Source organism: Labrus bergylta, chromosome 6 (assembly GCF_963930695.1).
Source record: "Labrus bergylta chromosome 6, fLabBer1.1, whole genome shotgun sequence".
Lineage (NCBI taxonomy): Eukaryota > Metazoa > Chordata > Actinopteri > Labriformes > Labridae > Labrus > Labrus bergylta.
The window spans coordinates 20,461,021-20,488,183 of NC_089200.1; the positions used below are offsets into that span (position 1 = coordinate 20,461,021).

The following is a 27,163-nucleotide window of genomic DNA, read 5'->3' on the forward strand; positions in this document are numbered from 1 at the left end:
AGGCTGTAGTGGAGCCCAGCCTGCATCTCTCCATCTCAGCTGCATTCCCACCAAACATGCAGACACACAGAGGCAGGAAGAAAACCAAATTAAAGCATGGTATTAACCTGAAAGTCACTGTGCACAAGTCACTGCGAAGGAGTGGTATAGGCCAGTACTTACCATTTGCATATAATTTAATTAAACGTGTGTTTTAGACCTTTTTGGATGAATTCAAGCATTTCATGAGTTACAGTTTCCCCAGCATATAAAAAATGAATACTTGTTATTGATACTGATATACTAACGAATCTGAGATATGTACAAATGCATATCTTGTTTTTATGTCTTTTTTTGATTTTTATAAAACAAAATTAAGAGCGTATTAACTGTTTGATTATATCATGGCCTATGCAGATTTTAGTCAAGATTGGAAAAAAGAAAAAGGGAAATTAAAAAAGCGACTGCCCTCTTAGCTTGGCTCCAGCTCCTTGAGTATAATGCAATTCTCATTAAATCAATATATGAAAAAGAGAGGCAATGTAGAAATGCATCTTGTTCTGATTATATTTCTTTTTTTTTATTAAAAGCTTGAGTAAAACCTCTTCTTAAGTCTAAGTTTTCTTCTTAAAAAATGTACACATTATCATTATAGGCTATAAAAAAAACTTTCAGTTTTGACTTAAAATTACATTACATAAAAAGACAAAAATTGATATAGCCTATGTTCTTTTTCAACTCTACGAAAATCATAGCAGTAAAGTCTTCACGTCGGACGCAGAGGTGTCCTGTAGGCTATGTGGTGCAGAGTAATGTGGAGGGAGGGGGGGGGGGGGGGGAGAGAAGGAGAGCGACGTGATTGGCACAGAGAAGGAGTGTGTGAGCGGCCCAGTGACCCCACCCGGAGCGCTTTAAAGGCCGAGAGATGGCAGCTCAGCATCCTCCCACATCCAGAGAGAGAAAGAGAGAGAGAGAGGAGAGAGCAGGACGACGGAGCGCAGCACGCCGGGATATCTGCGGGATAGCAATGCAAATAAAAACATATTAGCCTACGAGATAAAAATAAAATAAAATGAACAATAACCTGGGGACTTTAGAGAAGAAGATTTGATAGGAAAGTATTCGGCCGCGTTTGGAGATTTTTTCCTTTTTTTTGCTTCAGATACCCAGAGCGAAAAGAGGTAAGAAGTTTTTGAGAACTATATGCATTAACAATAATTTCATTGGTGAACCCAGCCTTTAGAATGATCTTCTTTCTTTTAACTTAACTTCTGTGTTTTTTATCATGGAATTACGTTTTTATTTTCATTACATTTTTTGAATTCAGTCGGTTTAATCTGGCATCTGAAATCCTCAACAATATAGCAAACAAACGCAGTTCCTGTTATTCGACAGAGTTTTGGTAGCCGATAATTACCAACAGTGCCATTAAAACAGTTGCCATTGTTTTTTTTGTTTTTTTAAATAATAGGCTATTTCAAAGGGATATAGGCCAAGCTACTCTATATAGCGACAATAACGTTTATTAATCATCTTTTTCTTCTTAATTATGACTTGACTAAATGTCAATTATCCCCATATGTTCTTTTAGTGTCCTGAGCTCTAAAGACCCCGCATTTAGAGCTCTGGCCCAAGGCAGTCTTTACTAAACGCTGTAACTCATAAATCCACGGCAATTAGCATAATGAGGCTTAAAGCAGAGCCCAAGGCTGGGAGATATTGTCCTGAAAGAACAGCGCTCTGTTCAATTTCTAAGCTGCAGTTTAAAAAAATCGAACAGATTACACGAACCCAGCCAGAGGCTGATTTACAATAATAATAATGTAACGAAATAGACATGAAAATAATTGTTATTGCATTTGTCACAGGTTTTGAACAAACACACCCTGGCCCATCTTTTAAGTGTCAGGCATGATGATAAATTGTAGGAGCAGGAGCCTGTTTTCACACACATTAGAAGGAGCACAATGGGAATCCCGCGTGCATATTTCACCGAAGACCTGTCACATTTCTCCGCGAGCCCTCAGGCGTCAGAAACTGACCTGCAGGGACCAAAAGATTGAAACAAACGGTCTGCACTTGAGTCAAACTCTCAGGGAGAAAAGTAAAATTATTATCACAGCTGTAGGTCCATCCTGCGAAAACGTAGCAACGAAATAATTAGGCCTATTTTAAATTCAAAACTCTTCCCTCTGAATACGTTATTTTATAGTAGGCCTGGCCTAAGAAAAAAAAGATCTTACCTCATTTCAACGTCATTTTGTAAAGACGATTTTATTAGCCATTTCTATTCGTCAGATAAACAATTTAGTAATTGTCCAACGCTACCCTCATAGTTGCTTTGAATGAACTTGGCTAAATAAATAAATGACGATAATAGAATAGGTCTATGATAAGACGAATAAAATGTTTCCTTATGTTATAATGGACTTGAATATTTCTACAAAAATATTTGCTTTTTAACAGATGCAGTAGGCCTATAAACTACATTGTATTTAGTTAATAAAATGTTTATTAGTTTGATAGCCTGTCAAATGTTCAATCAATTTTGTTCACACCTCTTCTCACTATTAGGCGATCTCAAAATAAATCCACATTGGTTATAATGATATTTAGTGTTGCGCTGTGCATTTCTAAAACAATTGGGAAAAAAATCCCATTGGTTACAATTATCTGTTTCACACAAAGATATTTTTTTATTTTCTGAACACTTTAAATGCCGCTAGGCCTTGAAACATTGTAGATTTTTAAAAGGTTCTAGGCTAACTGTATCTTACAACTAGTGCAATTAGTGAACTCCTTATGCCTAAAACTATTTCTTCTCTAGATCATTTTTGATTGAAAAATAAATCAATCTGTAAGCCTTTTTTCCTTTGAAGCGAAGTCTTACAATCCTGGAGTATTTTACCTGTTGCCACTAGACTTCAGCAAAGACTAGGCCTAATTGAAATTAGTTTAATTTTATTTTTATTTGCTGTTAAATAGGCTAATGATACAACGACAAAAATACTATTCAGATAAGCGTGTTCAAACCTCCTTGTACCCTAGGTCTGACCCTTGCAGTCTCCTTTCCTCTTTGCAGACAGCTCTCCGGTCATGCAGCACTACGGGGTGAACGGCTACTCACTCCACGCCATGAACTCACTGAGTGCCATGTACAATCTCCACCAGCAGGCGGCGCAACAGGCCCAGCACGCGCCTGACTACAGGCCGTCAGTGCATGCCCTCACTCTGGCAGAGAGACTGGCTGGTAAGAACCAGTTGCTCATTTTGTTGTTAGAAATGTAACTATCATCCATTGTTAGTGAAATTCTCAAACTCTTATAAGAGACATTTGATTATTTCTACTGTGTATTGATCTCTAGTCGCCATTTGATCTGACTTACAATTAAACTGTGTGTTTTTTGTTTCTCAACGGCTGTACATTTCAAGACATTATCCTTGAGGCCCGATATGGCTCCCAGCACCGAAAGCAGCGGCGCAGCCGGACAGCCTTCACAGCCCAGCAGCTGGAGGCCCTGGAAAAAACTTTCCAGAAGACCCACTACCCTGACGTGGTGATGCGTGAACGTCTGGCCATGTGCACCAACCTGCCTGAGGCACGCGTTCAGGTAAAACCAACTTAGAATTCATTTGTATCACTGAAAGATGGTTTATTTGAACCCTAAAGATGAACCTAGATGCATTTTGTCATTGACTTGGTTATTACAATGGGCTGGAGTGTAAAGGTTGTCCAGTGATAAGTTACTGATAGTCTGTCACCAATGCAATGATCATCTATTGATCCATCTGCCAGGTATGGTTCAAGAACCGCAGAGCCAAGTTTCGTAAGAAGCAGCGCAGCCTGCAGAAGGAGCAGTTACAGAAACAGAAGGAGGCATCTGGACCAGCGGAGGGCTCCACAGAAGAATCCAAGACCGACCTAAACACAACCAACACCAATACTCCGGTTCCTGAGGTCAGCACTCCTCCTCCTCCCTCCTCCACTTCCTCCTGTCACTCAGAGGCAGAGAGGATTGCAGCTACTCGACCACAGCCTGGAGAGATGAGTGTGGAAGTCAACGTCACCTCCCCTGAGCCATCGGACAGCGAGTCAGCAGCAGAAGATAATGCTGACAGAGAGGAGGACGAAATGAGAGGAGAGGCAAGGGTGAAGATCAGGGAGGAGATTCAAGGGGAAGGGGGGTTGCAGCTGGGGAGCGCATCACCATCCTGCAAACGACTAAGCCCAACATCAGGTAAAATAATTGTTATAAATCTAACAACAGATACTCGATTGATTGATATTTCTCTTTGCTTTTTCTTTTTTTTTAACTCTCTTTAATTTGAATAAGCCAATCAAAAGACAATACATTCGTTAAAAAATAAAAACTCTAGGAAAGATCTGCAATGTGTTTCCAAACATACTAATGTCCTCTTCCTCTCTCACAGACTCTCCTCTAAGCCCCCTCACCTTACCCTCCTCCAGCAGTGCCAGCACTGGAGTGGCGCAAAGCAACTCCTACGCGTCCTCTCCTCTCAGCCTCTTCCGGCTGCAGGAGCAGTTCCGGCAGCACATGGCCGCCACCAACAACCTTGTGCACTACCCATCCTTTGACATGAGCACACCATCTTCTATGCCTTACTTAGGCATGAACGTCAACATGCCGGCCCCGCTGGGCTCGCTGCCCTGCCAGCCCTACTATCAGACCCTGTCACAGGCTCAGCAGGTGTGGAACAGTCCGCTGCTGCAACCGGCTCCAAGCAGCCTCCCTGGCAGCCTCAACAGCAAGACCACCAGCATCGAGAACCTTCGTCTGAGGGCCAAGCAGCATGCAGCCTCACTGGGATTGGACACACTCCCCAACTGAAGCCTGGACTGTTCAGTCTGTGTTCACCCAAGCCAGGGCCATACCTACGAACTATGGGTCATGTCAACATTTGATACTCTCGGTCCCCCTTCAACTTCTTTCTGTCTTCTTACTACTTTCTGAGAATGTGTGTGTTGAACCAAATTTCCCTGTAAATTCTCAAGAAATAACCCAGATAAAAGCTCAGTTTATTTGGTCTCGACGAAAATAGATGACAGGAAAACTAAGTCTAAACTGAGTCGAAACTACAAAATGATGCTTGTTTCATAAACAGTCATTTAAATGCCGGGAATGTTTTGATGCAGTTTTCTACATTTCAAATTAATCCAATTTTAAAACCAAAGCTCCATGACAACCGGTATGCCTAGATCTATTGAATTTTTGGCATACGGAAAACTCAAAATATGTTTATTAGGTACACTCATTCAGTTTGGATCCATGGGTTTTCAACACCACCCCCTCCCCTCCCTCCCCTCCTTCTCCTTATCGTTATTGTAACAGCATGCAGCTCACCACGGGGAGCAACCACAACATGAAGAACATCTCTGCTGAATGGACATGAAATAAACAAAGAATATATAACAAGATCTCAAAGGACATTATGAAAAAATCCCCCACCTGGACTGCAATTGTGACTGTACCTTTGGCCATTTGCATTTGACTTCTCTTGGTCAGCTGTACTGATTCTAGCCACTCACTTCCATATCAGCATCCTATGTGAAGTCTGGGCAGGAGGTCCTGAACCACTGAGCTGTCAGTTTCATTGCAGGACAGATAAAAGATATTGAAGTATTCTATATTAAACCCCTAACTGCAAACTATGTATGCATGCCTCCCTGTGAAACATCGCTTACAGACGCAAAAGCCAGAATGCAGTTTCATCAGATCTGATATTGATAATAGAGCTCAGATGACTCGGTATAATCCCAGGCCAAATATAGATATATATATATATTTTTTAATAGATGCCATTCTCTCTTGTTTAAAGTAACAGCACTCAGCGCAGCATTCAAGAATCCATTTAGCATTGTACATATCTCTCAGTGTTTGCCCCCAGCAGTCTGACTAAAGAGTTTCGCCATGTCTCCTTTTATGTGAAAAATTTGAGAGGAAACATAACATTTATTTATGGATTTTGGCTTTAAGCGAGGGACCTATGGTAGAAATGAAGGAGGGGCGGTGACAAATAAATATGAACACAACCGATATGTTCGCTGATGTGCTTGGCTGAACTCGAGAGTCGTCACTTTTTCTGAGCCAGTGGCTCATTTAGCAGAAAGAAACACAGGCCCATTCTGTATGTAAAATATCACTGTATATTGAAGACATGTATTTCTCAATTGTTTAAGATGTAAGTAATTTATCTGTTCAATGCAAGGGAATAAATCAAACATAAGAACAACTCATCTTCTCAGTGTGGTCAGTTAAATATCTACTTCTCCTGAAGCCTCATGTTGCCACTTCTAAGTGTAAAGAGGGAACTTGGAATTGAAAAAAAAAAACAATTGAATTGAAAAAAGAAAATAAATTATAGTGTAATAGTGTACTTGTTGAAAAGTAATTGAGGCATTTTTGTATTTACAAAATGTTTGCGAATTTCTGAATCGTTGGAATTTTGGATGCACGTCGTGAATTAAAAGAAGATCCGAGAAGCCATCAAGATTGGAAACCAGCAAGTATCACTTGTAAACTCACAAAAGAAAATCCTTTCTCAAGTTTCTCAAGTAAGATGAAGTTTGCAATTGAAGAAGGATTTGACTAGTGGGCACCGAATCCATTCTGCTCCCCAGTGGACTGCTAACATCGCTGAAAGGGACACTCTCAGTTTCCACACACATTACCTCCAAACTTTTTTTTTTTTTTTTAAAGTACACATTTAAGTTTGGATGATATGTTCCAGTTACAACACTTAGATGAAGCGTTCCTAATTTAGACACAGGAGGTCTACCATCACTGATGGTGAGTGAGGTTTACACACCACATAGGGGAGAACCTGCCACTTGTTCACCCAGTGTGGAATAACTAATCCTAAATGAAATGACTGAAGCACAGTGTCAGGCTCTAAAGAGTCTCCAATCCAATCCACATCCCACCCACCTACCCTTCACTCTCTCTTTCTGCTCCCCTCTTCCCCCATCATGTCAGCCGAGGTTTGGCTGCACCGAAACAGAATGCTTTGCCATAAGAAGATTACCTTTGGTGGGGATATCGATGGATTAAGTAAGAATAGAAATGAGATAAAATAGGACTGAAAGGGTTGCTGGAGTCAGCAAAGTTCAGACACCTGTTTTTTTCCTGGTCTATTCCCACTTACTCGCTCATTGACCATAAAGATTATATCACTGTCGAACTGGAGAAAGAGAGATGAGGAGGTGGGGGGTTCAGATTACAGTATAAGAAAATAATTTTGGGGCAAACCCTTGGGCTTTTTTCAGCTGTAGTCTTTACATATGTGGTCAATTTGTCTGTGTACTGTGTGTTTTAAAAACACATCACATGGATGTAAGTTAATGGAAAAGCTGTTTGTGTATGTATGTGTGAGAGAGGAAGAATGTGTGTGAGTGTGTCAATGGCAGCTAAGCCGCTGAAGGTTTCCAGGAGCTCTTTGATGTGTATCTGGGCAATGCGCTATTAGAGGGATTTTCCTAGTTGACAGCTCAGAGAATGTGTGGAGGAATCGCGATGCCAGCGGGCTAAAAGAATGCTGGAAACAGGATTAGGATCATATTCTGGCAGCTCCTGTCACTTCATCAATGGGCTAAGGTTTCCTCAGTGACAGCCCTCCTTCTCTGCCTGGCTAAAACCTTTAGTGGGACCATAAAAGGGGTGAGAGAGGGGAAAAAACAATGATTGAATGGTGTGCTATGATTTCTGTGCTGGTTTTGCACTGAGGGCTTTGTGTTGGGAGGTCTGCGGGGAAGGCGTTGATTTGGAAGGAGGGGTAGATCTTGGGGACAAGAAAAGGGGGTAGCGGGGGGATGTGGTCTTTCTTGGAAGTTTTACACCCAAATCCCCATGGCAGAGCATGTGGAGAGGTTTAACACTGATGCTAGCAGACAGGGACAGCAGTTTGGTGTCCACCAAGGGAAGACAGGAACAGGTGGGGATGGAAAGGAGAAAGTCCTGTATCATCAGCATATAGATTCATTGTTAAAGTCTTATCCATTCTTCACCTTGGGATGTTACACTTTTAGACATGTGAGAGTGTTTTTATGCGTGCAGACCATTTGATAATACAAGATGGCTCTTTGTTGTGAAAGATGTTTTATTTCATTTATGGATTATTCTAGTGATAATCTCTCTAATTTTATTGTCAACAAATCCCATTGAAAAACCAAACACCATAATTCATTTCTTGTCAACGCGTATTGTTTCGCGCAGCTAAAGCCTGTTAAGCTTGTTCTCGTTTTATAGACCTTCACTGTAGTCCAACTTTGAAACAAAACCCATCAACAATAAGCCACACAGTTATATTGGGATTTCCCCATATTAACTGTAATGCCACTGTAAATACTCAGCACTAAATGTGCATTCTCCCATGGCGGGAGGTAGTCACAACAAATGACCCATTTACTCCTGTTTGGGTTATCATTTGCTTAAACTGCATCTCTTTAAAGCCTTTAAATAAAAAACCTAATGTTCAACTTCAGTAAGAATGAATGGGGCAGTAGAGTGCTAACAGCAAACATGAGAATTGGGAAAATGCTCAGAGAATGACAAACACATTTTTCTTCTTTCATGAGGTCTGTTTTCGATAAAAAGATGTCATATGGCTATAGTCACATCAAATTTCCGGGACATGTACTTTCACTTCAATCCCAATGAAAAACAGATAAATAGCCACAATCTAACATTATTAACAACAAACTATTTTGAATATGCTGGCCAGTGTCCTACCTAAGAAAAAGGAATTTTCACCTATGCAGTTTCCATCACGAATGTCACAATGGCTCATTTGTTGTTTTAAAGATCAGTGAGTAAAACACATTTAAGGTGATAAAATTCACATAGCTGCACACGACAGAAAAATCAGCAATTTAAGAAAATGTCATGAAAACATGTGAGCCTTCAGGCATTACAAATTTAATATAAACAAGCATGTCAATATCTGAATCTTTTTTTTTTTTTTACTGAATCATTCAAATTAGTAATTTAATAACTAATGCAAATGCATTGTAATCACCATCTGTATGGTCAAGCAGGACTGATTGTATGGACTTTGTATTTGCAAATCTGTGTACTCTCCTCCCATAGCTGTAGCAATTTGGATCAGCCTCTTCCAACGTGTCACTCAATGTAGTCAGGTGAGTCATTTATGCTGTAAGCTGAATATTTCCAATGGATTTCGAGATGCACCTTCTGTAGTTCGGCCTGAGGTTGGGTTGTAGAATACTTCTTGCCTTGGCCTAAAGGCTGGCATCTTACACCCATCGTCTCCATGCTGCCACTAAAACCCCTCCGCCTGAGAGTGTAACTCCACACTTTGCTCACCTATGTGAAACAATACTTTCACAATACAGGAGTTTGATTGTTGGCAACAAGTTATATAATGCCAGGAATTACAGTCTAGCATGCAAATGCTAAATCCTCCTCTCTCGGACTATATCTGCAGGCTTCACTCTGGCTCCCCAGCTTTGTGCAACAGAGACGCTCTCCTTTCTTCCCCTGACTTGGGTGATAATCCTGACACGCACTGTCTGCATTTTTACTGTACGTGTTTAAGCGCATTTGCAGAGCATTTATCTCGCCAATGTAAACCAATTTGGCTATAAGGGCCTTGGGCCAAGCAAGGCGCTGGAGGGAAGAAAGGAAAACTCAAACCTGGCAGATGTGCAGAGAAGGGAGGATGGGAGCGCTGGCGAGGACGCGGGGGTTGATGAACAACTGAAAGCAGCAAAAAAAGGGGAAGCGGAACTGCATGGGAGAAAGAATGTCCCTTGTCCGAAGGGTAAGCTTTTGAAACTTGGGATAGGGGCCTTTAAAGCCGATAGAACGTGGATCACTGAATTGTTGAGTCACAGAATCTGAGAAAATCATACGGAGCTCCCAGTTAATCCTGTCATAGTCAAATCTGTGGGCATACTTTGAGGATCCCAGCCCCTTCTAAAGAATTTTGGAGCCTGCTGTATTGACAGAGCTGCTGTTTGATACCGCCTATACACCTGTATCAGCTGTCTGTTAATCTGCCTTCCCCTCCTCCCGCTAGTCCTCCGCACGTCGCCTCTGCTGGTAGTAATGGCTGATGAAATGGACCAAAGCACTAAAAGCTGCCAATCTTGCTGCTTCTTGATGTCTACTGTAAGTGGCTGTGGTTGCAGGCTGAACTTGTCACTTTGATCATCTGAAAGGCAGAAGTCCAGCTGTGTCGAACATTATTACCTGCAATACTGTGGAGCCATAAAGACTATGGGCTCCTTGGTCCCTGAAATGGGACATTAAGACAGAATCATCCTAGTTTAGTTGGGGTGATATCAAGGTGTTTTATTTGGTGGCACACAGGCAGGGTCTGAATGTGTTTTGATGGCTTTTAAAGTACCTGATCTTATAGCCTAAGGTTCCTGTAAATGAGGTGTTTGCACCTCTTATCAATGAGACGTAACATGAGAAGAGCACCTTGGCACGTCAGGGCTGCTGGATGGTTCAGCAGTTTGATTACAACAGGCTGAGCTTTGGCCAGATGCCTTCAACGTCCAACTTCTCAAACTCTTCCATTAAACTCTCACTCTTTTAACTTTCTTAACTCATATCTTGATCGATAAAATAAATACTATCATGACTATGCTACATCATGAGATTTACAGTTTTATAGGGAAACTTACTAAATCAAAATGTTCTACTGTCAGTCATCAGTGGGTGTTTATAAAGACCAGTTAAAATTTCTAAAAGAACTACAAGAGAGCTTTAGCATTTCATGAATTATGAGTTAAATGTGTCTATAGCAAACATAGAGAACTTTCAACTGAAGTTTAAGTATTGCATCTTGCTATTTGTGCTGATAGATGCTATAGCAGCAGATGATTTGATGGGTTTTTAGACATGAATACGGTTTGAAAGTATTTGCACAAATGCATCCACTCCCAACTTTCTACAGTATTACACAAAGTAAAAGTAAATCTTATTCCATTTGTCTTAACAAATCATTTCACAGCGCTTATGAATGGGAAGACACAGAAAACTCAATTTCTTTGGTTCTTATTTGTGTTTCTTTATGTTGAAATGCCTTTTTCTGTAGGAACCTTAAAAAGGATTTAACAAAATTAGTTTTTTTTTTTTCATTGCATTATCATCCAAAAAAAACACATGTTAGCTTATCTCTATAAATACAATATATGTCAGCAGTTTACAGAAGACATGTAGTTGTGCTACAAAGTAAGTTAGAATAAAATGATTTTTATCTTAATGGTATTTTTTATTACTGATATTCTCCAGCACACTTTCTAAGGCTTAATTACCTCTTCAAATGAACATGTAGTTTGTATTTGATTTTGATGCGTATTTATAAAAATTGCCAAATTGTAATTCGTAAATGTATTAAATGGGCAAATTTGGAGGCTGACTTCGGGCATGTGTATTTGTCATTGCTTCTGTTTCAGATCCTGAGGGATTTATGAACAATGTCAAGCTCCCTCTGAAGACCTGAGTCCCTTCACTGCCTCTTAAAGCTTAATGCTCCCTGACTGAGTAGCACAGCGAGACCCACACACTATCGCTCTATGTGCCACAGATAATGCTAAGAACAACCTCTCAATTCCAGCTCCCCTTCTCGCCTAATGTACCCTTCCTCAAACACATGCACACGGCCATTTCCATTCAAAGAGACGGCAGCGTAAACGTTGGAGAATGTAATAGAAAACGCATTGTTCCTAATGGTTTCCTATCCCAGGAGAGTTTTCAAACATATGTAAATTTATGTAAACCTAACAGAAACACATATTTACAATAGCACAGGGTAATCACAATATAACGACATGGTGCGCTGGCCTTGTAGATAGAGCCTCCATGTGTCATTAGTCTCTTTTATCTCTTTTCTATTTCATGTCATGGCATCGGTGTAACAATCACTTTATATAAAAATAACATATTGTCTATGTTGATCTGAGGCATTGGAGAGAGACAGGTGGAGGCAAAAGAAGATGGCAAAACGAGGTGGATGCCTTGAAGGTCCACAATTTAACTTGAACGCTTTTTTAAGTCAGCTGATCAAATATTCCACAATAATAACAAATATATCAACTATACAAGCTGTATTCAAGTGGTTAATCACAAAATGTATCACACCTGGAGAAACAGATGAGAAGAGAGCGGAACCTAAGGTTCAAGTCTATTCTGTCGGTGGAGTATTTTTGGTGGCTAAGCATTAGAATAACAGATTTATACATTTCTTTAGTGGAAACACTTAGCACCAGTGGTTACTCTTGGAGTGATCAGTTTATTTTATTCTTATACATGATACAAGAGAAAGCGGACAGTTCTTTTTTAAGACACAAACAGGATGGAGGATTCAATATTAATTTCAATAGATACACGTTTTTAACATCATTATGACATTGTGGACGGAGTGCCTCTTTGACCTGATGGTGAAATGATCTTTATTGTTATCTAAGGGATTTTAGTTTCTCATTGTGCAAAGCTAAAAACCCACCAACATTTCACCAATTGTGTCCAGTAATGAACAGTAAAGAATGTTTAATTTCCATACAGATTAATACAATGTTTAAATCTTGGTGTTATGTCAACTTACAAATACAAACAATGTAAACCATTTTAATCAGCCAAAATGATCATGACCTTTAACTGTTTTTATTATGCCTCTATAAAGTCACTAAGCATCCAAGAGCTTAGTTCATGTTTGCATGATAATATTTTATTAGAGAATTTCAAATAACCATCAACTTTTTAAATTATATGTACTTATTTTTAATCTAGTTTAAATGTTATCAACAGTTGTTGTTGTTTTGTTGATGCAATTTGAGCAGTAATATCTATCTTAAAAATCAACTTTATTATTTATTATTTCAGGGACTTCTTGTGTTTTCACATTCACTGTTTTTTTTATATATGTAGACAAAATTTACACTGATGCCCCTGAGGTGTGCATCCCCACCTGTGGCCTGCAGGCCTTACTTCCTGCTCTGTTTGACCAGTTGTTCCACCTCCTTCATGAAACGCAGGCAGAGCTCATCCTGCCACGGCAGGGCGACACACTGCACTGCCACAGGCAGACCCTCGGCACCAGTCACAGCCTGCACAGAAACACAGGATCCACTCAGTCAACTGTCCACAACCAGAACCTTAACAGTCTTCCGACTCCACCTACTGACCAACTTTGGAACTACTGTTTTCAGAAAAATAACCTGACACTGAAGTATGGTATAAATATAAAAAGGATAGGAGGTGTATTTGCGGGGCCAGAGGGAAGAGCTCAGTGGAAACTCTCAGGATGAAGTGTGTGCTTCAGTGAGAGACCCTTCGAGAGGTTCTGCTCACCTTCCTCACAAAGTAAAGTTGCTCAAAGGGGTGATGAAGTGTGGGACCTGTGCAGCTGCAAACTCCTTGATTTTTGCCAAATACAGAGTTCTATCAGCTCCATTTGGATGTGTACAGTGGCTTTTTCATTGTGAACTGCAAATGGATTTTTGAGCAGTTCAACATCTTATTAGTTATAGTATAATTATAATATTATAGTTACAATAGTTTAATTTATATATATTTGTGTGGATTGGTGACCTGCTGTGTTTTGGTTTTTATTTAACATCCCATAAATTAAACTGTCAAATGCAGTCAGGGGTGAAAAACAGCCTAGGCTGATAATCTGTCTAACTTGGACTTGAAAAGCCAAAAATAGTTTCCAGAAAATAAATATACAAGTTTCACAAAAACAAGATTTTTTCAGGCTGTACAGTATCAGTTATTTTCTTCTTAACTTTCACATGTTTCTTACCTGTTTGAAACTCTTGTCCCAGAGGTCCTGATAAACGCCCTTAAAGTGCTTCAGCTCCTCCTCATCTTCTGCCGTCACCGTGGAAACAGGGACAACCCCCGCAGGAAAGTTGAGGAGATTGAAGAGCACTGTGTAAGTGCAAACCTCTGCAAGGACAGACAAAGAAACTTGTTACTCACTGCCTTAACTTTGGTACAAATAAATCACTGCTGTTCTGTACAGTAATGATCTGTTTGATGAACATTAAGGACAACACGCATCCCTTTCTTAACAGTATGGTAGCTCATAGTAAACCTATTGATAGATGGAGGGTTGATTGGTATCTAATAACTCTCACTAACTATTATCATTCAGCATGCCCATTCAGCACACACACGCACGCACGTGTTGTGTTTAGTGTCACATGTTTTGTGTCACGCAGTGTTTAGTGAAACGTACGGGTATTCTTGCAGCAGTATAAGAAGTTGTAGGCTGGTCCAATCACAGGGTACAGCAGGACGTCTATGTTGCTTCGTCGCCAATCCTCTATCGATTCTTTAATGTAATCCTAATGGGACACACAAGACAATTCAAGGTACAGTTTTATTCAAGCACAGGCATCATGAGCTACAGTCCAAAGTCTGCAACACTTAGACCTACCAGTTTACACATGTGCCTCGAGGAGACAGTGTCTGCTTGCTGTATGTGTCACAGTTTTAGACAAAACCAAAGAGCTGCAGGTCTGTGTGTCTGCTTGACAAAGGGCGGGGCTGAGCTACACAAATATCAGTACTGTCTCATAGGGTTGTGCTGAGCAGTGAGGATGTTGTTTTTGTATCGACATTATCAGCTGACTTTGCTATGAGCTGCTCTGCTATTGATGTTCCTTTACTTTCTGCAAACAGCCACTGGCGAAACTGACAAACTTCATCACAGGTTATGAAATCCACCAGCTAGTGGAATTGTGAGGCAATTTTAGACATCTGCAACTCTATTTGCAACATTCTAAAAGCGTTCTGTGTTCTTGCTGATCTTTGGCTGACTGGCCTCTACAGTACCTCAACAGCGACATGCTGCTTCCACAGATTTGCAACAGATCTATAAGAAGGCAGAAAAATAATTAGTAAGATTTGTGCTTTTCTCCCCTATATGGAATATATGAGTAATGACATTTACAACACATGGTGTCAAACTTTAAAATTAATTTCTCACCCAACACCGCAGAAAGCACTGAGCATGGCAGAAGTACGAGGAGACTGCAAAAGACAAGAAGATACATCTTAAGTAATAAATTACACAGCAAAATACTGTCAAAGAACTACCAAGGTTATTTTTTTAAACCAGTATATGAAAATGATATCTTTAGTGTAGTGTAGTGTATGTGTGTGTTTGTGTTATGCAGGTAGAGACCCACCAATGGCTTGAGGAGGAATGAAAGGGTTCTCCGCAACCATACAGGGAGATAAATAGGGACAAACTGTGGTCTGATACTGGGGTCCAGAGGGCTTGTCTTCCTAAAACACAAATAAAAACAAAACACAAAAACAAGAAGAGTTATTGACACTAAATAGAACATTCATCATTTGGACTGTTATATGCTTATTTTAATTTTAAGACCAATATAATAAAAGTTTTAGGGGCGATGGGCCTGACAATGCTTACATGCTAAAGTGCAGCAGGTTTTATTCACACTGTCCCACATCTCTGTTTAGTATTTGCTAATCAGCATTAAACACCAAGTACACGTAGCTTTAAAGATCTGAAAGAGGACATATTACACGTAACCTTTTGTACCTTTACAAACAGTGCCCTGTGGTCTAAATGAAACACCTGTGCTGTGCTTTGGTCAAAATATGACCATGAATCAAGCACCAGAGGAGGTTTGTGACTCTGTATAAACCAGCTCTCTCAGAACGGGTTTATGCATTTTGGTGTGTGTGTCTCTTTATTTGCGTCCCTCTTCTATGCTGTGAGCTCGACGTCACTGTAAATGAGGGAAACATCATTGTCTTTTGGGGTAAAATAAAGGTTTTGATTTGAATAAAAAAAAAAAAAAAACACTGTAAAAGTTTATTTTTTATAATATGTCCCCTTGTCATGTGTCATAAACCATTGTTCTGAATAAATGGTGATGATAGTGTTAGGAGAAGCTTAACAATCAACATGTTCTTACAATTAATGCTGATCTAGGGTCAGTGCAATCCTTCTGATAGACTGTGAAAAAAAAACAAGATTCTGAGTCTGATCAAACAGACATAAACTTCATGATGGCACAAAGGGGAAGTCAGAGAATCTATATAGTGGACCAAAAGAAGTACAAAATTGCCAAACATTGGGAAAATTATTTACTTTTGAGATGTAAGAATTGTTATTTTATGTTCTGCGGTTTTAAATCAAACATTTTAGTTTTGTAGTGCTGGTTGATCTTAACGAGCAATTTGAAGATGTCAAAAGTCTTTGATAATCTGGAGAGTAAACCCTTATTGGATATAATGGATTTGAACTTGAGCTTGTGTAGCGCTATTCTAGTCTTCTGACTATTCTTAAGTGCTTTTACACTGCAGGTCACATTCACACACCAGTGAGTGAGGCTGCCATGTAAGTGGCAATTTGAGGATCAGTGTCTTGCCCAAGGACATGCGACGAAGGAAGAAGGGAATCAAACACTGACCTTGCGGTTGAGCGACGTCCAATGGTTCATATTAGTAAATCAAAAGATTATACAGTATACCAAAAGTTCTGTGATGCATCAGTTTCTCATCAATGTGGTTATCAAACAATGCTGCCCTGTTTAAATAACTAGCAGCTGAAAGGGAACTTCAACTCACATTTTTTGAGCAAAGGAGTATGCACCGTCAGCAGAAGCACCCCTAATCACCAGTTCATAGAAACTCTGGCCCACATTCTGAAGACTGAAGGGCACCAACTACAAATGAGAGTGGTAAGAAAAAGGGCTGTTATAGTGTCATCAAGCTCAGAAAACATGTTTTAAGTACATTACATAGTTTCTGTGTGTGTGTGTGTGTGCATGCGAGTAGTGTGGACTTACAGTGTGCCCTGCTTGCTCTAACAGAGCTTTGACTTCTCTGACGGCTCGGGCCATGCTCGGAGACGGTTGGCAAAAGCCATCGTTCTCTAGATAACCAATCGTCAGTGGTTTGGAGCTCAAGTATGTCTGAGGACAAGACAAATACACAGTATATTCAGCTCCTTAATAATAAAAGTATTGATGCTTCTCTTTAAATAAAGGGTTTAGTTTACTTTTTAACTTAATGGTGAACAAATGTACTTCTGCAAATGGATGGTTTAATTTGCCTGTATCTGCTCATTGTCCTGTTGAATTTTCACTTGTCTGGGAGAATGTGCTTCCAAAATAGTACTCTTATCATTATAGGGCCAGCTCCAGGATTCTTTCAAAGCATCGTGATGAATCTATAAAATACAATATGTTCTTTTGTTTCCTGCACCACTGTTCTGGGAGTCCCCCCAGTGGGAATTTAATCGCATAAGCCTCAGTCAGAGTTGTTTACAGAAGTAGGTTCACTAGGTTACAGTACGCACCATAGTGAATGCTGGGGTTGTGGTTGAGAGTCAACTGAGGCCAGCCAATGTTCTTTCATATAAACTTGTATTACCTTATGAAACAGGCTTTGTGAAGAAGGGTATGGTGATGTCGAAAAATGAGAAGGCCTTCCCAAATTGCTGCTACATAGCTTAGAGCACCTAATGTAAATAATGTACTTATGTACTAATGTTGTAACATCACCCTTCAACTGTTGGAAAACACTAATTTGCTTTCTTTCTTCGATGGTTACATGTGAAGATTGTTTTGTGTAAAAAGCACTGGGGCCTGCAGCTGGTTAGTTTAGTACAAATACTGGAAATATGTAGCCATGCTCTGTCCAGAAGTAACAAAATTGTCCTACGAGCAATCTGAAGATTTCCAAATAACACTTTATGGTTTGTTTTTTGCGCAAATTAAAAGTATGAAAATGTAGCACCAGTCACAGGTCAAATGCTGGTAAAATGAGAAAGTGGCTGGAATATTATGAACAAAAAAAGCCTGCACAGCAACAGTCTGACACATAAGCCCAATCCCCTCATAGTGTTGAATGTGATGTTTTTGTGTTTTTTCTGCAGAGAACACACCTGCACATTAAAAGGTAGGGGTGGAAGAGTGGGGTCCAAGTTAAACATATCATCACTCAGCAGGGCTTGCATACACAGAGCCAGACTGTCCACATCCCTAGCCATGGGTCCAGAGGTTGTCAGCACTGATTTAATAAGATGAACAGAAAAAAAGTTAACATATTTCCAGTTGACACACGTTGTGAGCATGTAACTATAATACAACTGTAACCAACCTGATTTTTGCCCTCCATAAAGGCCATTTACACCCTGCGCACTGGCCAAGAAACCACACACAAAGCCAAGAAGTGAGTTCAAAGTGTCATGAACAATCATAATTCATAACCTGAGCAAAACAGAGACACTCACCTCAACCGACCTACTGTTGGCTTGAAGCCGGAGATCCCACAGAATGAGGAAGGAATACGGATACTACCCCCGATATCAGTACCTAAGCCCAGCACGGAGCCGCCTCCCCCAATTAGAGCCCCCTCCCCACCAGATGAGCCTCCAGGGGTCTTCTTGAGGTTGTGGGGGTTCAACGTCTGACCATAGATTATGTTACTGCAGTCATAACTGATGAGGGGATAAAAGGAAACACAGATTCACTACAAGCTTAACATCTTGAGTGTAAAAACATTCTAAGAGCAAATATGATTGCATAAGTGCACAAAACGTTGTGCAGTGTTTACAGTGACCACGTGATTGAGAAATATTTACTTCATTAGACCCTGGGGCACGTTGGTTTTCACAAAAGGAATAGCTCCTTGTCTCTTCAGAACTTCAACTAACACACTGTCCTTCTCAGCAGGCAGCTCCAGATTACACAGCACACCGCAGGAGGAGTCATGATTCTTGTGTTGAAATATAAAACAAATAAGTGTTAGATTAGCACATTTGGAAGGCTTATGATTGAGTTATATTGAATGCCATGAATTTCTTCTGTGGTATACATAATTGCCGTCTTGAGAAATACTGTGGTTATAGATTAACTACCAGACATACCTTGTATGAAATGTTTTCTTTAATGCTAACTGGGACTCCGTACAAAAGCCCTTTCTTGTTAGGAACAGTTTGCAGCTGGTCAAAACTATCCACCAAAATTTCAGTGCAGCAGTTCAGTTTTTTGTTTACATCCAGAGTCTGTGGGTAAAGAACCAAAAAAACATGATAAACAGGTTCATACTGAACAATCGTTCGTTAAAATTGTTAAACACGAAAGTCTTGTAAGACCAGGTGTCCATGGGAACTGTTGTAAGCAGTTACTTTAAACTATAAATATAAAATCGTAAAAGAAAGGCATAAATGAAATATCCAGGCAAAGATCAGAAGGTAAGCATGAATCAAAGAGAGATAAGAGAGATAAGATAGTGAAGGTCCAAGCTAATCTTTTCAATGTTTAATTTCCTCTTCAGGTATGTACTGTGAATGAGCTGTTTAGTATCGGACCTTTTCCAAGTAAGAGTAGAAGACATCCTCAGGGTTTAGGGAGCCTTCCTGCAGCTGCTTGGTCAACTCAGACAGGGACAGCGTCAAGATGAGAGCAGAGTCGGTCATGGGATGCTAAAAGACAAACAGAACACACACACACACACACACACACACACACACACACACACACACACACTTATGAATTTAAACACTTGCACAATACAAGGGCCCTGAAACTATACCATCTACACTGAAAATGACCCATGGAGAATGATAATCCAAATGTTAACTTTTGAAAACCACTCATTTAAGTGATGAATCATGCTAACACAATGATGCCATTTACCAAATGTATTAACACAAGATGTGTCTTAAATCAGCTGTTCCCTGTCTATTCATCCTCTGTGGACCATGTGATAGGTCACTAACAATCTTAATGGCTTGCAGTCTGCAGGTATACGAGGGATGTCCGTACTGCACTTTAACCAACCTCTTTTCATTTTAGCTCACCATTAACAAATTCCTTTCTTAATTAAGCTCTTGCAATATGTATCTGTTGCTTTTACCAGACCACTCCTTGTACTCCTTGGGCACGTCATGACTTGAGCAGCTACATTACTCATTTACAAATGATTATCCACAACATTTTTGATTTTTGTCTAACGTTGCCTGTCTGTTTCTCTCTGCTCGGTTTGCAACACGTTTTCTCGCTCTCGAAATGCTAACTCTTTTTAGTCTACACCCTTCTCCACAATCCAAACAATCCAAATCCAAAACCCGAACATTTCGACCACAGACTGTAGTTTCCACTTTTCCCCTGAGCCCCCCCTCCCTCTCTCTCTCTCTCTCTCTCTCTCTCTCTCACCGACTCCTTGTACTGGAGCACAGCCTGCTCAGCCCGACGCAGGCTCTCATCCCTCCTTGCTCTCGCTCTCCGGATCTTCTCCTTCGTCTTTTGGTGGTTATTGAACTTCTGCAACAGAACTATGAGCGCTCCCACACCACAGGCAGCACCTGTGACCAGAGCAGCTGTTCCGTAGTGAGGCTGCGCTTGCTGGAGTAACTCCTCTAACCCCATGGCTCCTCTGGTCGACCTCCTGCTCAAAGGAGTAGCTGTGAACGACTTAGAGCAGACTAGTAGACTGTTGTCACGACTCCTTTGGCAATGTCTCAGACCTTTAGTAGCTTTTAAGTCGCTTGGTGGGCGCGGTTAAAGACTCTGATTACGGAGTCATGTTGTCTCCTCCGCAGACCAGGAGCAGGTTTTGTCAGTAGGTCACTCCACTCGGTTAGCATGCTTTTAGTAGCCTAGTCTAGGGAAAAACGATTGGAAAGATAGAGGGCGCCAGTGCGGCCTCAACTTAGTAAAACCCTCATATTTACAAGACAAAAACAATGTTCATACTGAGCCTCTAAAGCAGGGGTGTCCAAAGTGCGGCCCGAGGGCCATTTGCGGCCCTTGAGGGGATTTTTTTGCGGCCCGTGACTTGTGCCTTGATTAAGATCGGCACATGATCTTATTTTTTATTTTTCATGTTAACAAGGGCTGAACAATAGTCCTAAAATAGAAATTGTTCTGTAACATGCATGTTGTTGTTTTTTTAATCTACAGCTTATGCAAAGTTTTTGCAAACAAGCAGACTGTTGTTTAACCATTTAATGACCTGAGCTAAATGCAGAAAGCTTTTCCAAAAAAAAAAATTTAACCACGTTACAGGCTTGATTCTGAGAAAAAAAATAAAAATATATAGTAGAACGAAGAAATCTAAGTATTTGATTTCCTTTTATTAAAGGGTTTCTTTAGCAAGCCTTTTTATTCTGATCTACAAAGTCTTACTATTTTTTCAACTATATTTTAAAAAACAAAACCTGTGGCCCACAAGCGATTCTAACACGACAATTTTGGCCCGCAAAAGAAAAGTTTAAAAAAAATAAAACATAACATCTTGTGCGCTTTTTTGTATTTTGTATTTTGTGGAACATGAGGGGCTCCGTATATTCCGCACTCCTCAGTTGCCGTGACTGTTTGTGTAGGATGCCACTCTAAAATGCAAGGATGCTTAATTTTGCAGGCCACACACTTAATTCATTCGAAAACGAAGTCTTACATGCTGCTGGACTAAAGGTCATCTCATCTGAAGTCAAGGACGGGAAATATGTTGCACAAAACAAAAAATTATACCTTTAAGCACTTGCAAGTTTGCCCAAAGCTGACAACACTTAAGTCAGTCCCAATTCATTCAAAGTCCTGAAAGATTGCAGAGTTGTCTTGTCTTTTCAGCAGAACATTTTGAGGCAGGATGTAAACAAAGAAAATGTTGCACTTTTTATACCTGAAACAGCTTCTTTTAAATTACATGAATAACGATTACCAGCATGATAGTTTGAGCCAGTTGTATTCAAAGTGCCACTACATTATCAGGAGCCTTTCAAACACTGTTTTTGCAGCGTCATATCAATTTGAACTCTATGATTCGGTCCAGCTTGTCATGAATCATTTGCCAACCTTTACATTTACGATTGCAGTCATATAAAAAAACTTGTGACACACAATTACGCCTTTCCCTTTATTGGAATATGCCTCAAGGAACCTAGTTAAATATTTATGTTTCTTAACAGGAGCAAGTATAGCATAGTACACATTTAGTTATAACATACAGCAGATCCACATATGGATGTATTATAAAGCTTGTTCTCTTGGCCATGCGATGTTTGTAGGATGTCATCAGGCGGTAGTGGAACAATCAGATGGGACTTCATTTGACTGAATGGAACAGTTTATGTGCCACCTAGGAAGGAAACAAGAGGAAAGCCATTGATTCAAAACCACAACATACAGATCAAGGAAAACTATACTCAATGGTTTGAAATGATTTTGTGAAGCAAACACACGTTTGAATATTGGTTATAAGTATGTTCTGTCACATGCAAGTTATCAATTATTTCCTCTTTCACAGTACTGAAGTAATTGTTCTTGTCATATATCTTATATAAATTGAATACTTTGTTACTACACTTTGACCTTTTTGAATATCCGCTTGTGACTTCTTATGCATTGAATCTTGATCCCTCACAACAAAGTCTCTTGAAATCTGCCAAAGTCCATCCATATAAACTGAAACTGTCAACCTTAAAGCAACAATCTGTAGACTTTTGGCACCCACTGAAGGTCTCTGACTGCAACTGCACTGTAAAAAGACTGTTTTTATCTATTTAATCATTGAAATTTATTGTATTTCTTGTGTGTCTAACAAGTATTGATAAATGTTTAATTGATTTGTTTACTTCTTTATTTGACTGTTCATTTGGGTTTTTTTCTGAATTTGTTTCTGTTCTAGTGCACCCGGAAAAAAAGGGAAACAATTTGGATTATTGATTTGTACTGTGTCAAACACATTAGTTTTACAGTTTTTCAATAAAAGTACATCATAAAAAACCACATATTGCCTTTATGCCTGCTCTTATTGGACAAAATGCTTTTGATAACAAGCAGATTGTGCGCAGCTGGTAAAGACTCTGTGAGAAGCTAAACAACCATGTCTACTAATGAGGTATAATAATAATAATACTGGATTTTGTACACGATAACTCTGCTAGCGTCTTCGGCCTGTTGTTTGCAAGCAATTTGCATGTGGAGTATCTGTACGTGTATTAGACTGTTGCCATGACATTTACTCTATGGCTGTGTCACTGTATTTTGTGTCACTTCTAAATGTTTCAGTATGAAACAGTACATTCTGCTCCTGTTATTTCCATTTCCATCTATATTAAAAAGGAAATAATCTTCAGAAAAGGTAAAGGGGTAATAATGGATTTGAAGTGTCTAAAAATGTAAATTCTGGTTGGGGTTTTTTGTTTTGGATTTTGAAAATTTCAAAAAAAATCAGAGAATCGAAAAAGACCAAGTATTTACACAAGTTAATGGTTACACTGGAGAGGGTCATTTACTATGCTAGTTGAGAAAGGTTTATAAGGTTCAAAACTTATAAAAGTTAACTCGAAGAACGACAAAGGGACAGATTGATTGATTTATTAATTTGTACGCAAACCTGAAACTTAACTTGGGTTTGATGCTCTTTTGCACCCGGTAAAGCTGCTAAACATGAGACAACAATGAAACCGATAAGGATACAGCCTAATGTTACATCGAAATCGTGTATGAATATCTGCAAGGATGTACATTCTGCTTCTTGCTCGATCACACTCTCTTTTTCTTTCTGTAGCTTAACCCATCACTCACCTCCTCCTCTTAGCCTCAGCCATTGGATCAGTAAGTACAGAGACAGGCTAACTGGTTTTGTTTAAGAACAGGAAGCAGGAACAGCTTTCAGGTTTCTCATATTAAATCTTTTAAACTGAGGTGTTCTTAACAAATAGAAGGAGCTGTTCCATCTCCGTCTGAGTGTCGTCATGGAGACGATTTGTGGGCACTGCTTACAGTACAGTCTGATCGTCTTCAAAGTGAGACTGTGCGAGCGGATAATGTTTAAAGTTCCCAACCACAATTCTTGATCAGTGAATCAGTGGATCTGCGCCATCAGACTGATATCAGATATGTAAATTACTTCAATGTCGGACCCGATACGGAAATAAGATCAGATCGGTCCCATTTGTAAAGTAAACTGAATATCATCTGCAAGCTATAATTATGTGTGGGGTGTATTTAGTCTATTTCTGCAAGGTACATTTAGCAAAAGTCACACTTACACAGTGGTCTCGAGCGTGCAAGAAGTCAAAGAGCTCCTCAGTACAATCCTCCATCGTTGCAGAGCGAGAGCCAACTCTGGTTTCACACTCTTCCAGGCGTTCCCGCGTGTGAACACAGTGCTCTGCTTCTTCACACTTTTGTCGCATTGTTTCAATGGGATCCTGAAACAGAACACACAAGAGTCCCAAATATAGCAGATGATCAATACCGTCTCCAAAAATGAACATAAAACTAGACCTCATTAACTTGTATGTGTATGAATGGACGACAGTGGTTGTGAGTCCCATGCTGTAATATGTATTCTACACAACTTGTATGCTTTAATATTTAACCAGTGTGGGGTTGTCATCAATCAGTAAAAGGTGAATGGGCAAGTTACCTAGGATTCTTATTTATAGGAAGGGGCAATGTATTTATAGATAAAAACCAAATGGAGGGGGTGGCAGTGAGAAAGACCTGAAACAACCCCAGGTGGATCATGGTTGGTTATGTGAAGAGGGAGTACATATTGTCCACACATTATGGTGACACATCCTTATGTTTCTCTTCCCATTTCATGTTTTTCCTTTAGTTCCTTCATCATGAATGTCCCACTACTGATTTAGCTTTTTGGTATTTTCATAAATAAATTTAAGTGTATCAGAGGGGTGCCCAGTACTGTGATCATATGTTAACCTGAAGACTGTTTACAGTGACAGAGAAGATATCTTTATTATGATGTGGGTCTCACGTACCACCATGTCTTCCTCCTCTTCTTCTTCTTCTTCCTCCTGAAACAGACAGACACGAACACATTAATAACATAATTCAGCTTTAACAATGACGAACTAGTGTAGTGTGTAGTTACTGCAAAAAATAACTTCAATATATTTCTACATGACAAAGTGGGATTTGCTAATGCTAACTATGATGTAGCCTATTTAGCAGTCAAGTTAGCTTGGTAGATAAATAACAGATAGTTTCTGGTCTAGCAAAGGTGCAAATTAACATTTCAAATCTCCGTACATCCTCGGGCTCCCCGTTCATGATCATCTTCTCCTCAAAAACCATGGTTTTGTTGATCTTGTCCTTAAATGACCGGCTGTCAAATCTCGAGTGCTGGAGGACACAGCAGGTCACACAACCACAGCGAACGACGAAGAAGACAGCGACAGCTTCCGAGTCCCTGACTTTCAAAATAAAGCACTCGTCCACCCTGGGAAATTTAAACAAATACATCATCAATAAAAACCTTAATGAAATATCTTCAAAATCGTTTTCTTTTTTTTTTTCCACAAACAGCTCGAAGGAAAACTAACCGATTTAGGGAAAATTCTCAATTTAAGATTTTTTACCAAATTATTTAACCGAACAAAATTGTACAGCCGTTTAAAAAGGGTTCAAGCAGAATTCACTTACAAAGACAAAGTAGTGAATTTCATTAAATTAACATTTTACCAAAAACTAACTAAAAACTAAAAAAAAAAAAAAACATTAAATGTGTTTTATTTTGAAGTTAGAGTCGTGTGGTTATGTTACGTCCCCTCGGCCAGAACTGAGCTATTTACGGCTATTTACTACAACCATGCGATGAGAATTGGTACTACACCAGATGGAAATAATTACTGCATCGCAAAACTCCACGGAAGAGAGCATATATCATTGTTGGAGCCATGGGTGGATGTAATTGTCTTTGTGGTATTTATCTAAGGTTAAGGTAGTCTGTTATATGGGTCAATGACGTGACGCTCATTTTTTTTGTGTCCATAAGGTTTAGTTAACTTTTAAAGGCTTAAAATTTAAAAATAAATGCACAAATGAAACCGTTGAAACTTCGTACCAAAGAATTAAACTTGCTTTAAAAAGGTTACATTTTCATACAACACCCTATGAACTAGCCTGGCATAATCTTACAATAGAACTGTTCAGTAGTAAATAAAAGTAATGGAACATCATTGTTCTTATTATTATAATTATTTTAGGGAAATCATGTCACCCAGTCAAGTACCAAATTGTCAACATGGTGTAACCACCATTGAAGGAGCCATTTTGTTAATATATTCATCATATCATGTGACAAGAAATGTTATCACAAAGAAGAACCCCTGATGGTCCTAACTGCTGCAGGCCATGTTTAGCAACTCTCTTTAAAACATGAGATAATTGGACATTTAATTTGGACAAAAATTTGATTTGAAGTGGAAATGTCAAATGGTATAACCGGTTACACTATTTGATTTTTATGACAAGCCTTTCTGTTAGAGGCCACTTTTGTCAAATATCAGTATGTTTATGTTGATTAAAGTGGTTATTCATCCACAACCTTATTATCAAAGGTCTAGGACAAAATGCCCTGGCATTTTGTAAATGTTTAGCTTCAAATTGCATATTATTGTTCGATTTACTTACATTTATAAAGGTGCACTATGTAGTTTTGGGAGAGAAATGTGAAAATTGGAGAAATGTACAGATTATGTGGTATATGTCCATCATAACTCTAAACACAAACTGTCCTCAGATGAAAATTTGGTCCCTGTAACACTGAAGATAAAATGCTACTGGAGAAGTTATGGTGGTGGGCCCGCAACAGTGAAACCGTAACTCTCCTGGTAATATATATATATATATATATATATATATATATATTACTGAATTACTGTACATAGCACAGACTCTTGCACTCAATTACTGTACATAGCACAGACTATTGCACTTTCTGCTTATTTGCACTTCTGGTGAGATGCCAAACCTCATTTCGTTACTCTATACTTGTATATGTGTAATGACAATAAAGTTGAATCTCATCTCATCTCATCTCATATATATATATATATATATATATATATATATGTTATATCTCCAAACAGTGTTCCAGGGACCCATTTTTTGCTTTGAATAAAGTTTGTGTATTCAGTTCAGAAAATATATCAAAGAATTGTTTCACTTCTCCAACTTTCAAATTTCACAACCAAATCTACATAATGCACCTTTAAACATGTATGATCTAATATATGTATGTATCCTGTAATATTGGCACCAGGAGTTGCATTTTAGATGTGTCGGCTATCAGGGGCCATGTGGTAGGTAGTATCAGCATGTCACTACCTGGAGCTTGCTTGCCAAAGTCTGGTACTATACAAGGTGGCAATGCTGTTTGTGCTGTGATGG

The 27,163-nt window shown here is 39.4% G+C and overlaps 3 protein-coding genes across 3 annotated transcripts; 1 reads left to right on the forward strand and 2 right to left on the reverse strand.

Moving 5' to 3' along the window:
• Positions 1–920: 920 nt before the first annotated feature.
• LOC109996090 (diencephalon/mesencephalon homeobox protein 1-B) lies at positions 921–6,231 on the forward strand. Its single transcript, XM_020650040.3, has 5 exons — positions 921–1,160; positions 3,062–3,229; positions 3,412–3,590; positions 3,776–4,217; positions 4,411–6,231. Exons 2-5 carry the CDS (start codon positions 3,076–3,078, stop codon positions 4,827–4,829), a joined length of 1,194 nt encoding a protein of 397 aa, XP_020505696.1. The 5' UTR covers positions 921–1,160; positions 3,062–3,075; the 3' UTR covers positions 4,830–6,231.
• A 6,007-nt stretch (positions 6,232–12,238) lies between these two features.
• Positions 12,239–20,610, reverse strand: faah (fatty acid amide hydrolase). The gene is made up of 15 exons (XM_020650049.3): positions 20,174–20,610; positions 19,327–19,440; positions 18,883–19,020; positions 18,598–18,731; positions 18,247–18,453; positions 18,114–18,154; positions 17,899–18,023; positions 16,799–16,924; positions 16,578–16,675; positions 15,164–15,263; positions 14,962–15,005; positions 14,808–14,847; positions 14,209–14,317; positions 13,771–13,916; positions 12,239–13,072 (listed from the first exon to the last, which is right to left on the reverse strand). The coding sequence occupies exons 1-15, from the start codon at positions 20,384–20,386 to the stop codon at positions 12,950–12,952; spliced, it is 1,758 nt and encodes a 585-aa protein (XP_020505705.1). The 5' UTR covers positions 20,387–20,610; the 3' UTR covers positions 12,239–12,949.
• Positions 20,611–21,861: 1,251 nt separating this feature from the next.
• uqcrh (ubiquinol-cytochrome c reductase hinge protein) lies at positions 21,862–25,171 on the reverse strand. Its single transcript, XM_020661135.3, has 4 exons — positions 25,022–25,171; positions 24,751–24,786; positions 24,016–24,177; positions 21,862–22,097 (listed from the first exon to the last, which is right to left on the reverse strand). The coding sequence occupies exons 1-4, from the start codon at positions 25,064–25,066 to the stop codon at positions 22,065–22,067; spliced, it is 276 nt and encodes a 91-aa protein (XP_020516791.1). The 5' UTR covers positions 25,067–25,171; the 3' UTR covers positions 21,862–22,064.
• Positions 25,172–27,163: the final 1,992 nt, after the last annotated feature.

Bases quoted from the DNA above. Each gene is read 5' to 3' on its own strand.
- LOC109996090 (XM_020650040.3), top strand. From the start codon at position 3,076: ATGCAGCACTACGGGGTGAACGGCTACTCACTCCACGCCATGAACTCA. The intron at 3,230-3,411 runs GTAAGAACCAGT...GTACATTTCAAG, and splicing joins TCTGGCAGAGAGACTGGCTG to ACATTATCCTTGAGGCCCGA. The intron at 3,591-3,775 runs GTAAAACCAACT...TCCATCTGCCAG, and splicing joins TGCCTGAGGCACGCGTTCAG to GTATGGTTCAAGAACCGCAG.
- faah (XM_020650049.3), bottom strand. From the start codon at position 20,386: ATGGGGTTAGAGGAGTTACTCCAGCAAGCGCAGCCTCACTACGGAACA. The intron at 18,155-18,246 runs GTGAGTGTCTCT...TTTCTTGGCCAG, and splicing joins CCAACAGTAGGTCGGTTGAG to TGCGCAGGGTGTAAATGGCC. The intron at 13,073-13,770 runs GTAAGAAACATG...GTTTCTGTGCAG, and splicing joins GGGACAAGAGTTTCAAACAG to GCTGTGACTGGTGCCGAGGG.
- uqcrh (XM_020661135.3), bottom strand. From the start codon at position 25,066: ATGGTTTTTGAGGAGAAGATGATCATGAACGGGGAGCCCGAGGAT. The intron at 24,178-24,750 runs GTACGTGAGACC...GTTCTGTTTCAG, and splicing joins AAGAGGAGGAAGACATGGTG to GATCCCATTGAAACAATGCG. The intron at 22,098-24,015 runs GTAAGTGTGACT...TTTCCTTCCTAG, and splicing joins TGCACGCTCGAGACCACTGT to GTGGCACATAAACTGTTCCA.